This window comes from Xyrauchen texanus, chromosome 32 (genome assembly GCF_025860055.1).
Source record: "Xyrauchen texanus isolate HMW12.3.18 chromosome 32, RBS_HiC_50CHRs, whole genome shotgun sequence".
Classification (NCBI taxonomy): domain Eukaryota; kingdom Metazoa; phylum Chordata; class Actinopteri; order Cypriniformes; family Catostomidae; genus Xyrauchen; species Xyrauchen texanus.
Genome location: NC_068307.1, coordinates 41,561,274 through 41,579,386, shown reverse-complemented (window position 1 = coordinate 41,579,386; position 18,113 = coordinate 41,561,274). Strand labels below are relative to the sequence as shown.

The 18,113-nt window shown below is 40.6% G+C and overlaps 1 protein-coding gene across 1 annotated transcript in view; it reads right to left on the bottom strand.

The window, feature by feature from the left end:
* Positions 1 to 663: 663 nt before the first annotated feature.
* The window catches only part of si:ch1073-456m8.1 (uncharacterized), a 29,505-nt gene continuing 12,055 nt past the window's right edge, over positions 664 to 18,113 (bottom strand). Inside the window, exons 2-4 of the mRNA XM_052101460.1 lie at positions 15,476 to 15,637; positions 11,246 to 11,329; positions 664 to 2,847 (exon numbers count right to left, since the gene is read on the bottom strand). Coding sequence (XP_051957420.1) covers positions 2,278 to 2,847; positions 11,246 to 11,329; positions 15,476 to 15,637 — 816 coding nt within the window. The 3' untranslated portion in view covers positions 664 to 2,277. The remainder of the gene's footprint in view (positions 2,848 to 11,245; positions 11,330 to 15,475; positions 15,638 to 18,113) is intronic.

Below are 18,113 nucleotides of genomic sequence, written 5' to 3'. Positions count from 1 at the left end.
TGCATGTAAAAATTATTTTAGTGAGATAAAATCACTTACTAATCTTTTCTGTATTAAGTTATGGCCAATTTTAAAACTTCCTTACCATGATGATATGTCAACAAACCCTAAAACAACTGTAAAAATGTCAAATTAAACTACTTTACAGCTCAAATAAAACAAAAGTTTTAACAGAAGATTTAATGCAAGTGCTTTTATAAAATTATAAGCTTCACATTTGTGTTTAAACCCTCAAAAAATGGCCACATTCACTTTCATTGACCAATTTACTTTCATTCTAAGTGAAACCCAGATTTGTGCTTAATTAAAAAAAAAAGAGAGACAAGTCTAAACAAATTTTTGTGGTAATCCACATTATACCACAAATGGTGTTGATTGAGCTTGACTTGTATTGAACCCGGAACATTCTTTTAAATCCAGAGGGATTCCAGATGGTTAACCTCCCGCTGGCAGACGCTAATTCATGCATCGTGTTCCTTCAACATAATGGTCAGCCATTATGTTAATGCAACTAACACCTGAAAATTACTCAATAAATAAGCTAGTTTGATACCGGCTTTAGTGTGACATGCTCACTGACATCCAGTTTATTGGCTTAACAATGAATCTTAAACTGGGTGGCAGTCATTCAGTGACAGCTCCTACGTCTACTGTCTAATGACTGAAAAAAGAATAATTGCACAGCAACTGATGATGCATTTAATTGAGAAATAGACATTCAGTTGAAAATGTTACTGTTAAGCACTATTCAGAAATATCAGATATCTAGATGGCAGCGTGACTGACCAATCAGAATAGAGTTTACCAGAGAGCCATATAATAATCTTGGTTAATGTTAATTTCTACATATACTAATATATATATATAAAACATTTAAAGATATACATTACCAGTTAATGCAATATTAACTTAACATGAGTAAGGAATGAACTTTTGTATTTTGATGAATTAACATTCCTCTTCTTTCAGCTGCTCCCATTAGGGGTATCCATGATCCGCATATTTGACTTGGCACAGGTTTTATGCCGTCAATTAGGGTGTAAAAATGTGACAAATTTCAGTACAGATCACTGTTGTAACCAAAGACCTAAAATATACAGTACTGTGCAAAAGTCTTACACACATCAGATGTTTCACAAAAAGATTTGTCTTAATATCTTTTTATATTCTGCTTTAGTGTGTAAATAGGAAATGCCAATTTTAGATTTTCAAGAATGTATTTCGTAAATAGAATACAAGTACAAAATGGAGTCCTACAACAGATAGCCCGAAAAATCAACATCAAGCCAGTCTGGGATTTCATGAAGAGACAGATGCAATTGAGACAGCTTAAATACATAAAACTGTGGCAAGTTCTCTAAAATGCTTGGAACAACCTATATTCCAACAACCCTGAAAAACCTAGGGAAACTGACACAGCTTTAAAGGCATAGGTTGGTCACATCAAATATTGATTTTTTTTTTTTTTTATTTTATGTTTACTGCACTTTGTATGAAGTTAATTGTTAAATAAAAATGACTCATGGCATTATTTTGAAAGAATTCCTCACTATGACACTTCAGAACAGCCTAAAACTATTGCAGTTCAGTATCTTGTACAGTCGGACATAAGACTGTTGAAGTCTGCTCATGTTTCATTTCAAAGTGAAGTCCAACACAAATTAGCTAAAAATAACAAAAAAAAAAAATAGTGCAGATCACTTCTTTTACAAAAGTAATTGTGTTGAATGACAAGTAACTGATGAAGTAGTCTTCAGTTAAAAGTGTTAGTACAAAAGCCGTTTCAGTGAAGGTGACTCGAGTCTGGGCTAAAGATGCTTAGACAAAATTGTAAAACAAGGTTTGTGAGAACTAGTTGCTATTGGCCGACTCTTTTTATAAATGACAGTGCAGGGTTCCCACACTTTTTGACCAATACATTTCCAAGACATTTCCTGATGTTTGTGATTAGCAGATAAGGATTTAAAGAATAAAAATACTTAAAATTCAGGCAGATTCATTCATTCAAACCAATTTAAAAAATAGTTTGACAGATTAAATGAAAGATCAGATTTAAAGAACGGATTCACTCATAAGTAAAACACCACTTTGGCTTCCGAAATTTGACTTTACCCAAGAGCAAAATCTAGCCGATTAAATATTTTTGAGCAGAGCAAAACTTGAAAATGTATATTGACTATAGAAATTTCCATAACTTTTAGGATTTTATTAATTTCAGTTTTAAAATTCCCTAATATTTCCATATAAACCCTGGGAACCCTGCATGTCATAAAGCTCTTAAGAGAGAGCACATGATTCTGCACTTTTAGGGATCCTAGACTCACTGGTATTCTTCACATCATCTCCATAAATTTCAACTTCCAGTAGACCTCCATCTGGCAGCACATCTGGAGTCGTAAGACTAGGCGAGAACTCAGATGGAGCATCTTCATAGCCATTACTTTCATCATTGTCATATCCATCCTGAGCTTCACGCTTTTTATTAAAATGCACTGACTGACTAAATGCTTGGGTATCTGAGAGTGACTTTGCTTCTTGGTCCACTGATGTTCCTTCTGGAGCACCTTGAAGCCAGATGGGCCCAGCATGTATTGTTTGACCAGTTTTTCCACTCTTAAAGAGAGAGCCTAAAGCTGCTTTAGAAAAACTCAAAACTGGTTCTTCTGTAGAGGCTGGACATTTTGAAATCAAGTGCACAGTGATCATCCCTTCCTTGGATAAAACCTCATCTACTGAAGTGCCTGAGATGACAGTAGAATTGTCTGTGTCTTGTAAACAATTTTGCACTCCATGTGTTGGGTCTCCCATGAGGTTATTCAGTGCAATGATGGGAACTGAATTCCTTTCCTGCAGAGGATACAAAACACAATGAAGCTGAATGAAATGTTGAAACAAAATCCTGATATTATTTAAACCATAAGGATTGCATAAAAATACAAATATATTTGGTTTTTAAAGATCATTTTATTTGCACAGAGAAAGATGTTTGTGTATTTTCTTCCTTTGAAGTTCTTCAGGTTACAATTACAGGAAAAGATCCTATACTTGTTTGATATATCATCCTCCAAATTACAATACAACTTTTAGGGATGAATTCTAAGAACTGCTCTCTGGTTTGGTTTTAAAATATAAGATGATCATTGTTGGGGGTTTTAATTTCCATGTAGACCGGGCTGACGCTACTGTGGTTAACACATTTTTACACAGTCTTTTAATTTGGAGACAGCATGTATCTGGTCCAACACATAATAGAGGTAATTTATTAGATCTGGTCTTTACTCTTGTAAATAGAAAATACAGGCCACTTTTTTTGTCAGATCATAAAAGCATTCTTTTTGACATTGTATTAACTGCTGAGAGAAGTTGCTCCTATCGTTCTCGTACTAGAACTCCAAAAATGTTAGATACATTTGCATAATTTCTTCTGATAACTGGCCTTATGATGCCCGCACAACTGATCAGTTAAAATATTTCAATTATTTGTGTGTCAATATTAGATCCAATTGCCCCTGTCAAAACAAGAAGTAGGTTAGAAGTAGGCTGGGCGATATGGCAAAAAATATGATAACAATATTAATTTTCATATAATTCGATATATATATTTATCATGATATACATTCACATTTCCACATTTTCAAGTTGGCAGAAGGAGAAAAAAATCCTAAACAGTCAAATAGTCAATACAAACTGGGCCCAGAGACAGCCGAAGCAGTGGTGTCTGAGGGATCTTCTACTAAAATATATATATTTTGTTACATTCAGATACCCAAGTATGGTGGCATAGAAGCCCTTGTGACAGAGGAATGATACTGTATGGGGGTTCAGGGATATCCCCTGAGAGAAAATTTAGAAAATTTTGAATGGACCATTTTTATATTTTCATTAATGTAAGAAAGACTAGACAAAAAACTAGTAATATTATTATCATTCATCCTAGTCGGAGATAATGACATCTGAATAATTTCACAAAATTAGAACAGAAATCTATTTGTTTATCATTAAAGGCTTGTAACATGTAAATTAATAAAACTAAATTTAGAAAGATACAAATTGTATGGTCTAAAGGCAATCTGGAACCACAATAACTTATTGCGGGGAAAAGAGGAAACACGTGAAGAGCAGGACAGGGCATAAATGAAGCACGTTCGGTGCTAGAGAAAAATATTCAAGAATACAGCGCAGAAAGATCAGATATTATGTAACCAGCACTGTTGTTTTGTCACGCTGCTCACTAGAGACGATAAAAGGGCCAACCATCGTCATGATGTCTTGCAGTCTGGATGGAATCAATCCGAGGTCCGGACCCAGAACATGGTGAATTGGGTAGCGGGGACATTAGCAACTTCATACAGTCCAAGGATGCGTTTCCACTGAGGCAGAAGAAATCCTCTCAAAGCCACTCCCAACGCTAGGGAACAGCGCTGCTGTCAATTCTACAATCCACCCCAGCTTCCATAGGAAGAAATTTAAAGCGCTCACTCACCTTCGTTCACCACACACCAGTGGAAATGTACAATAAGAAAGCCGAACTGCTTGCATTTCATCGTCTAGATGCAGAACACAGGCTAAATATAGAAAATTACTCAAAAGCTCAAGAGTTTTTTTTAACGTGATAAATATCGAGATCATTTTATTGCCCAGCCATAGTTACAAATAAATAAATCCCCTTGGATATATGATAATATTCTCATATTAAGGAGAAAGTGTAGGAAGGCAGAACATGCTTGGAAAACAACTAAACGTATTGTTCACTTTGAGCACATGAAGGATCTCTTAGTGCTGTACAATAAGACGGTTAAAGCTGCTAGAACTGCTTATTGTTCAGAACTAATAACGGCTAATAAGTTTTTATTCAATTGAATTAATAAACTGATCAACCCTGTGTCTAGTGCTGCATTTTGTCCAATAGATTGTAACACATTTTTATCTTTTTTTTTTGGTAATAAGGTCACTAACATAATGAAAAATCGGTTTGATAGGGGGAGTTTGTTGAATACTTTCACACCTATTTCAGAGCAGGATCTTTATAAAATTGTACAACAGTTGAATCTATCTAGTTGTCGTACAGATGTTGTTCCTTTAAGACTTTAAGTTATTGGGACTTTAGGCCCTTCTTTGTTGTCTATAGTAAATAGCTTGCTTGTTTCAGGATGTGTCCCAGAGTTGTTAAAGGCTGCAAAGTTCAACCGCTTCTGAAGGAGCCCTCATTAGACCTTTTGGATGGAAATAACTATAGACCAATCTCAAAATTACCTTTCAGAAGTGAAGCGACTGTTGGAGGTAGTGAAGGACAACAATATTTTTGAAAAATTTCAGACAGGTTTTAAAGTAAATCACAGTACAGAAACTGCCCTTCTTAGGGTTACCAATGACTTATTGATGAAAGAGGATGATGGAGAGTGCTCTATTTTAGTGTTGCTCTATTTAACTGAAGCATTTGATACAGTTGATCATTCAGTTTTAATTGATTCATTAAAGAAAAGAGTGGGAATATCTGGGGTGGTTTTAGACTGGTTTGTTACCTATTTGATAAATAGTACATTTGTATTGTCTGTTGGAGATGACATGTCCTCCTATTCAACTATAAATTGTGGCGTTCCCGTCTTGTCGCTGACGTGTAGTATCTGTTACATTTCTCAGCGGTCGCCAGGATGGGTCAATCACAGTCGTTTCTTTTTACTGAAAGTTTACTGGAGTTTAAAAAAGCTTTTAAAGATACTACTGGGGTGGATTAATATTCACATGTATGAATCCTTGCAATTATTATCATTACCTTTTTTTTTTACATGGCTTGTTGATCGCATCCATGCACAACTCACCACGAACCCTATGAGAGCGAGAACCACATTATAGTGACAGCGAGGAGGTTAAGCCAACGTGACTTCACCCTCCCTAGCAACCAGACCAATTTGGTTGCTTAGGGCGACCTGGCTGGAGTCACTCAGCATGCCCTGGATTCGAACTCACGACTACAGGGGTGGTAGTCAGCGTCTTTATTCGCTGAACTACCCAGGCCCCCCCTATTATTATCTTTAAAAAAATACAAAATATCCAGTGTAAATGTTTCCATTGAGAGAAAAACATTCTGCTATTTAAATGCAGATGAACGTCATGGTTACTGTTGTAAACTCAGTTCCCTGATGAACGAGATAAGAAATTGGCAGACAGAATTTGCATGCCCCCCGGACATACGGGTATAAAGGGACGCGGGCATGCATCTGTATGTAAGGTTTTTGCACTGAGGAGCCGAGAATAAGGTACGGCCATTTACAGTGGTAGGTCTAGTGTTGTGGCAAGGGGGACACACAGTCTTGTTCCCTCCATCAGGGAACGTATGTTACAACAGTAACCATGACGATCCCCTTCTGTTACTCGCTCAACATTGTGTCGAATGTAGTGACACACGGTGTCCCATTTCAAAGCACCATGCACTAGACGGTGTTACGTGAACTGTTGACACAGGTGCAAGCAGGCTGCTGCGTGCTAGAAGCAACTGTATCAGCCTCACGTAATCCTCCCCAGCGCCCCCAGAAAAAGGTGTCATATACAGACCATAGGTTCCCAGCACCCCTAAGGGGGGAACAGGCGCAAAATTACCATAATGGGAGCAAGCCAGCCAGCCACAGCCTTTTCTCTCTCCATATTTCTCGCATAGAGCGTAAAGTGGCTGGGGCTATACTTTCCCAATTCTATTCTTTTAGGGGGAAAAGACCCTGTGGAGACACAATCTGCCCAGAATAGGTGGAGGTGATATGTGGCCAATACACCACAGTGGTTGTCAAGGCACATGTGGTAGTGGCGCGGTGGCAGGTGCTACCTGATGAGGGAGGAGCTCTACAAACACAGTGGCCGGGGGCATAGGGACTGCCCAAGGGAGACGTGGGTCCGACACAAGGAAATGACATCGACGACCCAGCAGGCAGCCTCAGTTTAGCGACAGCGTTCCCTTTCTGGCGTCCGCCTAAGTAGACAAAGAGCTGCTCAGAACATCTAAAGCTCTGCATGCGGTCCAAATAGATACGCAAAGCACGTACCGGACACAACAATGAAGGCTAGGTCTGCCTCCTCTTGGAGCAGCTTGCTTGCAGGTTCATGACCTGGTCCCTGGAGGGGGTCGTAGGAACCTTGGGCACGTAACCCGGTCGCGGTTTTAGGATGATGTGAGTATCTGCAGGACCGAACTCCAGGCAAGTGTTGCTGACAGAGAATGCTTGCAGTTTCCCAACCCTCTTGATAGAAGCTAGAACTATCAGGAGGGCCGTATTCAAGGAGAGGGCCTTGAGCTCAACTGAGTCAAGCGGCTTGAAGGGGGGTCTCTGAAGGCCCGAGAGGACCACTGAGAGATCCCAGGAGGGGAAAAGGCTTGGCCAGGCACCTCTAAGGAACCTAAACTTACCCTCAGGACTTGCAGTCCACTGCGTTGTGGTGGGCTGTGATAGTGGCTACATACACTTTCAAGGTAGAGGGGGACAGCCTCCCCTCCGACCTCTCTTGCAGGAATGAAAGCACTGACCAAACTGCGCATCTCTGCAGGTCTTCAGACTGGGAAGAACACAAATTTGCAAAAAAGCACCACTTTAGGGCGTAAAGCTGGCTGGTAGAGGAAGCTCTGGCTTGGTTGATTGTGTCTATGACCGCATGTAGGTCACTCAGATCTTCCACGTCCCACCCAGGGGCCAGACGTGGAGGTTCCATAGGTCTGGGCGCGGATGCCAGGGGGTGCCCTGTCTCTGGGAAAGAAGGGCAAATTCCCCTGAGGAAGGACAGGGAGGTGCTGTCGCGATGAGCGTGAGATCCGTGAACAAGTCCGAGTGGGCCAGTAAGGAGCCACTAAGGTGACTTGTTCCTCGTCCTCCCTGACCGTGCACAGCACCAGTGCAAGAAGGCTCACTGGGGGAAATGCGTACTAGCGCAGCCCCCGGGGCCAGCTGTGTGCCAGCGCGTCTGTCCCAAGAGGGGCCTCTGTTCGGGAGTACCAGAGCGGGCAGTGGAATTGTCTTAAGAGACAAAGATATCTACCTGTGCCATGATATCTACCGAACCAGCCCCATATCAGCTGGACCACCTGGGGGTGTAGCCTCCACTCTCCGCTGAGCGAGACCTGTCGCGACAGCGCGCCCGCTGTCGTGTTCAGGTTGCCCGGGATATGAATGGCGTGCAGCGACCTGTGTCGCTGCTGACTCCAAAAGGAGATGACAGGAGAGTTGTGACCTATGACGAGAGCGCACGCCGCCTTATGTACGCTACCGTCGTGGTGCTGTCTGAACTAATCAAGATGTGCTTGCCCCGAATCAGCGGGAGAAACCTCCGCGGGGCAAGGAATACCGCCAGCAACTCCAGGTAGTTGATGTGCCAACACAGTCGGGCCCTGTCCAGGAGCAGCGGCTGCGTGTCTGTTGCTCCTTGAGAGGCAACTGTGGTGACCATGACATGTCTGGACTGTTGTACGGGTTCTCTAGTCCACAGAAATCAGAGGTCTTTCCAAGGGTTGAAAGTCTGATAGCAGTAAGGTGTGATTAACACATGGTATGTGCCGCGGCGCCATGCCCATCTCGGGACTCGAGTCTGAAGCCAGTGCTGAAGCGGTCTCATATGCATCAAACAGAGCAGCGCGACCGAGGATGCCATATGCCCCAGGAGCCTCTGGAACGGTTTTAGAGGAACCGCTGTGCCGGGCTCGAAGAGAGCGGGACACCTTAGTACCGACTGCATGCGCTCGTTCGTGACTAACTTGGAATCTAACTCCATGCTGATAAAATAGATGCTCTGAACCGGGGAGAGCTTGCTCTTCTCCTAGGTGACCTGAAGCCCTAGACGGCTGAAGTGCCTGAGCACCTGGTCCCTGTGAGTGCATAGTAACTCTCGAGAATGAGCTAGAATGGGCGGAGGTTGCCTGTCCATTGGTGCTGTAGGCTTTCGAAGTCAGTGACAATGTCATCCTACAGGCCTTGAAGGGGAGTTCCGGATGATCCCGGCAGGTGGTGGCATTCTCGGGGCACAGGTGGAACGCAACTGCCCAATCCACCTCGGGGACCTCATGTACCCGTGGACTGCCCCACCGTCAAGGGTAGTGAGAGCAGACGAGCGAGGAGGTCGGATCTGGGTAGTAAAATGTGCCCTCCATGACCGCGAGGGGTAAGGCGGAAGTTTCCAGCACCTGACGCCGCTGTGATGCTCTCCGATGCAGCTGTGCAATCATCATCCAGCAATGGACAGGCCGTGAGGCGAGCCGGTCTTGCATCGGACCCAGACGGAAACAAACGAGCGTGCTGGGGGGGTGGGTGTTTCGTGGGGATTTACCCACCGAAACAGGGCCCGTTGCTCTCCCCAAATAACCTTCATCGCCGGCCATAATCTCTTAGGAAGAAGGCGCGGTGGGGGGCTGAAGTGGCTTTCTCTCGGAAGGGAGAAAGTCGCGATCGCAGCGTTGCCATGGCTATGTTATCACAATGAGAACATAAACCATTCATAAATGCTGCTTCCATGTGATCACAGACATGCGAGACATTGTGAATGAAAATACTCTCTTTTAGAGAAGAAAGATACTTCTCTTTTAGAGGTATTCACTCTTTTACCGAAGCGCTGTCGAAGCGCCCAGGGGTGTGGACTGCACAGCGTGCAGAGAGGAAGAAAGCCACTGGTAACGCATTGTAGATCCAACAGCAATGCTCTGATAAGGGTGAGTGGAACATTAGTGAGACTCCGCTTGCTGCTGCACAACCGCTCGGCTCAGAAAAAAAAATCTGACTGACAGACGCACACACACGTCCCTTTATTCCCGTATGTCCGGGTCTCATTGGCCTTTTCTCAAGTTCAGAGGTACGTGAGGCACGTCGAGTGAGTGACAGAAGGGGTACAGAGAATTCGGTTTGCAATGTTCATGCCCAGGGGTTGCTCCTGCAGCAGTATCACTTTTTATTTATTTATTTTTCCTTCTGTTTTTGTATGGTTTGAAAGTGTATAGGCATAATTCAAATGTTTTATGCATTTATGAAATACAGAAAGTATACACAAAATAACAGAACTATGTTGGCATTGAGACAAATGTTCATTTATTCAGAATCTTTTTCAGAATTTTTAAGGAGAAAGTGTAGGAAGTGACCAAATAAATCTGAGAACCACTGTATTAAATATATAAAAAAAATGGATGGCATCTAATTTTCTGCAATTAAATACAGTTAAAACAGAGGTTGTCATAATCGGTCATGGTTTTAAAAAGAATCAGATTCAGTTAGCACTTAATAAAGTGATCCCAAATATTCAGCAGGTGGTGAGAGATTTGACACAAATTTTAATTTTGAATATCATGTCAGAAGTTTTTCAGTCTTGACTTTATCAGTTTAGGCACATTTCCAAAGTGAGACAGGTTCTGAGTTTTAGGGATAAAGAGATGCTTATTCATGCTATTATTTTGTCTTATCTAGATTATTATAATGAACTGTAGCACGGCTACAATCAGTGCAAAATGCTGCAGCTAGACTTTTGACACGAACAAGGTATTTTAAACATATTACTCTAGTTTTCGCTTCTTTTCATTTTTTACCAATTCATTTAAGATTAATTTTAAGATTTTATAAATATATATATGGCATTAACATGGGTTGGCGCCACAATATTTAGCAGAACTTTTAAGACCTTTTGAAACAGTTAGACCTCTTAAATCTTCTTGTCATGAACTGTTGGCTGTTCCAAGATCTAGATACAAAACAGAAGGTGATAGAGTAGTGAAGGCACCACGATTATGGAACAGCCTGCCCAGGGATATTAGATCTGCTGAATCTGTGTCTGGTTTTGAGTCTTCCTTAAACACTAATTTGTATAAACTCGCTTTTACCATTTTTTTTAACCATGTTTTACAGAGTTTGTTTTGATTTTATGTTTTGTGAAGCACTTTGTGCTTTTCAGTGTGTTTTGATTTTTGTGAAACAGAAAAGAAGAAATTCTGCAGAATGCCCTGGTGTTTTTTTCCCCCGTGTAATGGCATTGAATGGTGATAATTTTTGCATTTCACAGAAGACTAGTTTGGAACAACATAGGTGTATATGATGACATCATTTTCATTATTGTTTGAAATAACACTTTACCATGATCTTATTGAACAGGGAATTACAAATGAGAAAGTATTAATTCTAATAAGGCTATGTCAGCCTGCAGAGAGTGACAATTTCTCTCTCTGTGGCTGTACAGAAATTGTTAGTTTCTGTTAATGTATAAATGTGGTTACATAAGCTTAGACTGCCCTCACCTCTTGTAACTTGTCTCTCTCCAGCATTAATGATGTAACCATGCTCTCCAACTTCCTCCTTGCCTCTCGCTCTCGCTCCAGTTCCTGTACAGTTAAGAAGACAGCCAATCAAACGGCAGGTCAGAGAGAGAGAGAGAGAACTGCAGTCAATTACATGTGTAATTGATGTATTGGCCAAATACCAAAAAAAAAAAAAAAAAAAAAAAAAAGGTAATTTAAAAATGTATTAATATACACTCAAACGAACACAAATGACAGATATAATATCAAGGGTCGAGTTCACTAAACAGTTGTAGCACTTTTACATGCAGTATTTCACCACAAAAAACTGCACCTTATTTACGGAATACCAACAATCCAGTTTAAAAAAATCAATACATTTTCAAATTAAAATTGATAATTTTAAACATGGCCATGGTTTAGGATTTTCTAACTGACTGGTCTATCTATCTGACAGTCTGTCTGACAATCTATCTCACTGGAAGTTTGCCTTAATGTAATGTCTGCGTAACCTTAAACTTTTAAAGTACTTAAAACGTTTAGACAAGGCTTTGTCAAGCCAACATCAAATTAATGTCGGTGTAATTAATGTCATTTGGAAAAGTGATAAACATTTATTTTAAACATTTTACAACCAAAAAAGTTGGGACAGTATGCAAAATGCCAATAAAACCAAAAAGGAGTGATTTGTAAAATTGATTTACTCTGTGCTATATTGAAAGCACACAACAACACAATATTTGATGTTTTAGCTTGTGAATTAATTTTTTATATAGTCATTCAATCACTTGATTAAAACACACTCCAAAAAAGTTGGGACATTCGAGTGTTTACAACTGTGGGACATTTCTTCAAAAAACACAAGCATTTGGGCACTAAAGACACAATTTTGTAAATTTTGGCAAGCGGAATTTCCCCCCATTCATTAATTTTGCAGGTCTTTAGCTGTACAGGGCCTTTGTTGCCATATTTTGTGCTTCATAATGTGCCACACATTCTCAACTAAATACTTGGATTGTAGACTTAGCCAATACTTGGCCAATCTAGCACCAGCACTCTCCGCTTATGCAGTCACACGCTTGTAATCCAGGCAGTATGTGGTTTGGTGTTGTCCTGCTGGAAAGTGCAGCCTCTGGATGGCTGCATATGTTGCTACAAAATTCTTTACATATATTTCTGCATTAATGGTGCCCTAACAAATGTCAAAGTTACCCATGCAATGGGCACTGACACACCCCGATACCATGACAGATACTGGCTTTTGAACCTAAAGCTGATAACAGCTTGGATGGTCCTTTCCTCTTTGGCTAGGAAAACATAATGGCTATTTTTCCCCAAAAAATATTTGAAATGTGGAATCATTGGACCACAAAACATGATTCCACTGTTCTAGTTTCCATCTCAGATGAGACCGAGCCCATAGAAGTCAGCGGCATAGTAAAGCCTTAACTTGCATTCGTAGATGCAGCGTCAAATGATGTTGACTGACAAAGGTTTACCCAAGTATTTCTGATATCCATTACAGACATACAGGTGAAATTCGAAAAATTAGAATATCGTGCAAAAGTTCATTAATTTTAGTAATTCAACTTAAAAGGTGAAACTAATATATTATATAGACACATTACAAGCAAAGTAAGATATTTCAAGCCTTTATTTGATATAATTTTGATGATTATGGCTTACAGCTTATGAAAACCCCAAATTCAGAATCTCAGAAAATTAGAATATTGTGAAAAGGTTCAGTATTGTAGGCTCAAAGTGTCACACTCTAATCAGCTAAACACCTGCAAAGGGTTCCTGAGCCTTTAAATGGTCTCTCAGTCTGGTTCAGTTGAATTCACAATCATGGGGAAGACTGCTGACCTGACAGTTGTGCAGAAAACCATCATTGACACCCTCCACAAGGAGGGAAAGCCTCAAAAGGTAATTGCAAAAGAAGTTGGATGTTCTCAAAGTGCTGTATCAAAGCACATTAATAGAAAGTTAAGTGGAAGGGAAAAGTGTGGAAGAAAAAGGTGCACAAGCAGCAGGGATGACCGTAGCCTGGAGAGGATTGTCAGGAAAAGGCCATTCAAATGTGTGGGGAGCTTCACAAGGAGTGGACTGAGGCTGGAGTTACTGCATCAAGAGCCACCACACACAGACGGGTCCTGGACATGGGCTTCAAATGTCAAACGTCTTACCTGGGCTAAAGAAAAAAAGAACTGGTCTGTTGCTCAGTGGTCCAAAGTCCTCTTTTCTGATGAGAGCAAATTTTGCATCTCATTTGGAAACCAAGGTCCCAGAGTCTGGAGGAAGAATGGAGAGGCACACAATCCAAGATGCTTGAAGTCCAGTGTGAAGTTTCCACAGTCTGTGTTGGTTTGGGGAGCCATGTCATTGGCTGGTGTTGGTCCACTGTGCTTTATTAAGTCCAGAGTCAACGCAGCCGTCTACCGGGTCATTTTAGAGCACTTCATGCTTCCTTCAGCAGACAAGCTTTATGGAGATGCTGACTTCATTTTCCAGCAGGACACACTGCCAAAAGTACCAAAACCTGGTTCAATGACCATGGTATTACTGTGCTTGATTGGCCAGCAAACTCGCCTGACCTGAACCCCATAGAGAATCTATGGGGCATTGCCAAGAGAAAGATGAGAGACATGAGACCAAACAATGCAGAAGAGCTGAAGGCCGCTATTGAAGCATCTTGGTCTTCCATAACACCTCAGCAGTGCCACAGGCTGATAGCATCCATGCCACGCCGCATTGAGGCAGTAATTAATGCAAAAGGGGCCCAAACTAAGTACTGAGTACATATGCATGATTATACTTTTCAGAGGGCTGACATTTCTGTATTTAAAATCCTTTTTTTATTGATTTCATGTAATATTCTAATTTTCTGAGATTCTGAATTTGGGGTTTTCATAAGCTGTAAGCCATAATCATCAAAATTATATCAAATAAAGGCTTGAAATATCTTACTTTGCTTGTAATGAGTCTATATAATATATTAGTTTCACCTTTTAAGTTGAATTACTGAAATTAATGAACTTTTGCACGATATTCTAATTTTTCGAGTTTCACCTGTATGACAGTTTTTAAGACAGTGACGTCTGAGGAGTCGAAGATCAAGTGCATTCAGAAGTGGTTTTCGGCCTTGCCCTTTACGCACAGACATTTGACTGGAATCTCTTGACCGAATCTTTTAACTATATTGTGCATGTTAGGTGAAATGGCCTTTCGTGAAAAGCCCCATCCTGGCTCTTGAAATGGTAAATGGTCTACACTTATATAGCACCTTTTTTTAACCTTATAGGTTACATTCACACTCATACACCGTTCAGTGTCTTGCCCAAGGACACTTCGGCATGTGGAGTCATGCGGGGCGGGAATCGAACCGCCAACCCTGCGATTAGCAGATGACCCACTCTACCACCTGAGCCACAGCCACCTAATAGGCCCTGTCTCAAACTTTTTGGAACGTGTTACAGGCATCAATTTCAGGAAGAAAAAATAAATGCAGTTGATTAGGAATAACAAAGTACTTCGTATTTTTACATTTTTTTATACAAGTCAAAGTACATTTAAAAATCACTCCTTTTTGTTTTAATTGGCATTGGCTTTTTTTGGAATTGAGGTTTTATTTAAAAGAGAAGTTTGTGTACATTTCTTATTGATCGTGCCAACAGTAATTTGCCAAATTATGGAGAAGAGCACCATAACCGGGCATACTGTATATCCTGATGCACAGTGTAGTCAAGTGCACTTTCAGAATTTTAATGATGAGGTGACTGGATCGCACACCTTTACTGGGACTGTACAGCATATCTCCCACACTAACAGGCATATTGTTTGCATCTTGTGGCTACACTTTAGTGTTTTGGCACAGTAAAGTGTGCCAGATTATGTTAGTCTGTTGCATCATTCGCAACCTAGCACTCAGAACCACAAAATGGGTAACTGCACCATGTAGATTGCATTTAGCACAACGTTTTGCGTGTGTTCGCAAAAACAACGCAGACATCGCATTCAAATAAAACAGATTTTGACCAGGTGCGATTAATTCTTAGTAAATTCCCCCCAGAATATTTTCTCACTGAAGACCATATCAGTTTCAAGAAATCTTTAACTTGTGTCAGTTTGACACATTCCTATTTGTTTTGCCAGCAAAAAATAGCAATGCATGTGAACAGCATCTGCCTGATAAGAATTGTGCTTTTGTTGTAACTGCAGTCACTCTTGTACCAGGGTAACATTATGAGTCTCTCTCTGGGCTTCAGCAAGCATCTCCTCCGAGCCCTCGAGAGCATCTTGAAGACAGTCCACCTGGAACATCAGAGCTTCCTGCTGGAGCTCCAGAGCTCTCACTTCCTGAAAACAGTCCTCATAGCTCACTCGCAGATTTATCTGTACAGAGATAGCAAGACATAAAAATACACAAACACAGACATTTCTTAGCGTCCCCGAGGCAGAGTCTCTCTCAGCCGGGTGCAGTTTCAATCTCTCCCCCTTAGATCGGGACATTCATGCAACTCATAGAGAAGCATCGACCACACAGAGAAATGCCAGTTTCTGAGTTTATAGTTATTAACATGATCTACTTCTGTATTATTTGAACTTTATTAAAGCTATAACGCATAAACTTTTACTGCATTTAAGAAGTAACGCCGGGATGTTTCCTTTACAGAGCTCTGCCTCCGCTTATTCCACAACGGTACATGCTTCTGAATGTACTTTTTTTTTTTATAATTCCCTAATGCTTTGGGATCTACATAAAATGAACTGTGAAAGTTTAGAGTGCATCTGGACTGATCTGTTTAATTCTTCCTCCAACAGAGGTGAACTGCAGCTCTCACGTGTCATCGTTGCAGTTTATTGTTATTTCATGTTACGTTAAATGAGATCAAACGACTATTCAACAAAGAACATTTTTCTCATCAATTTTGTATTTTCGATGATGTCGATAATGTCGACTAAACGTTTCAGCCCTAATGCAAATGATAAAATGCTTTTAAACTCACCTGCTTTAGTTGCTTGAATAAAGCAGGTGTCTTTCATGTGCTTTTTTATGTTTGATGAGTTTACTCCTTTCGTCAGAAAATTGCGAAAGCAGCGTTTACAAATAGGTTTTTGCAGATCTATGATGTTTCCCTAAGCTATGAATTTCCAAGCCTGGCTTTTTCCACTTTTTTTCTGCATGAGTACCGGGTAGACCCGGTACTCGGTACCTCCAGAAATTCTGGTATCGTAAATAATTTTTTGTTTGAGTACTGACTTGGTACCAGAGTACCGGTATTTTTGACAACACTACTGCAAGCAACAATGCGATTCCTCCTCAAAATGGCAAATCATTTAAAATTGATCAGTAGAGGGTTGGGGTTAAACCCTCGCAATGGAGGAATCCAAAAAACATGTCTTTCTGTCTGAATCCTAAATGAACAATTTTCAGTGTACAGGAAAATCCATCATGGTGGAAGTTATGGATCCTTGAGGCTTTTTTGTTCCCAATGAGAAATGAGGTATGTACATTAAGTTTCAGAAGAATCGATTAAATATGGTGGAAATTAAAACACTTTGAATATAGGACATATGGGCATGGCTTGTAGCGCCCCCTAAGGGCGAATGTGGGCCATTCTTTGTGTGGGGTTTCCTGTTGGCCTGTAGTATCAATGTGCACAATTATAAAATGTTTGACCAGAAAATTGGAATTTCGACATGGCCTGTAGTGCCACTAAGAGCAAATGTTGGCCATTCTTTGCGCAGTACTTCAGAGTGATGTCATCTTGAAGCATGTTAGGTTTGAAAAACCATCAGTCAAAATTCCATTTAATTTATTGACACATATATATTGTTAAAATGTGCACCTTTACATAAACACGCCCCTTTCAGCCATTTTATATTGTATTAATTTTTCCTAAGTAATATTTTCAAAGACTTCAATTCTACACAATTGTACCAAATTTCAAGTCAATTGGAGCCACGGCTCAGGAGAAGAAGAGTTTTGTAGGTTTTCACAAATTTTCACTATACAGGAAAATCCATCATGGTGGAAGTTATGGATCCTTGAAACTTTTTTGTTCCCCCATGAGAAATGAGGCAGGTACACCAAGTTTCAGAAGAATTGGACAAATGGGGTGGAAATTGTATCACTTTGAATATATTTTTTTGGGCGTGGCCTTTAGCGTCACCTATGGGTTAATGTGGGCCATTCTTGGTTTGGGGGTACCCGTTGGTATGGAGTATCAATATGCCAATGTAGAAAATTTTTGACCAGTGACTGAGATATTGGGGCTCAAGGAGAATAATAATAATATAAAATAATATAATATTGGCCTGTAGTATCAATGTACAAAACTAGAAAATTTTTGACCAGAAAAGTTGAATTTTGGGAATTACCTGTAGTGCCCCCTAGGGGCGAATGTTGGCCATTCTTGGTTCATGGGTTCCTGTTTGCATGTAGTATCAGTGTACCAAATTAGAAAATTTTTGACCAGAAAATGAGAATTTCGGCGTGGCCTGTAGCGCCCCCTAGGGGTGGATGTTGGCCATTCTTGGTTTGTGTGTTCCTGTTGGCCTGTAGTATCAATGTACCAAATTAGAAAATTTTTGACCAGAAAATGGGAATTTCGGCGTGGCCTGTAGCGCCCCCTAGGGGTGGATGTTGGCCATTCTTGGTTTGTGTGTTCCTGTTGGCCTGTAGTATCAATGTACCAAATTAGAAAATTTTTGACCAGAAAAATGGGAATTTTGGCGTGGCCTGTAGCGCCCCCCTAGTGGCGAATTTTGGCCATTCTTGGTTTGTGGGTTCCTGTTGGCCTGTAGTATCATTGTACCAAATTAGAACATTTTTGACCAGAAAATGGGAATTTCGGCTTGGCCTGTA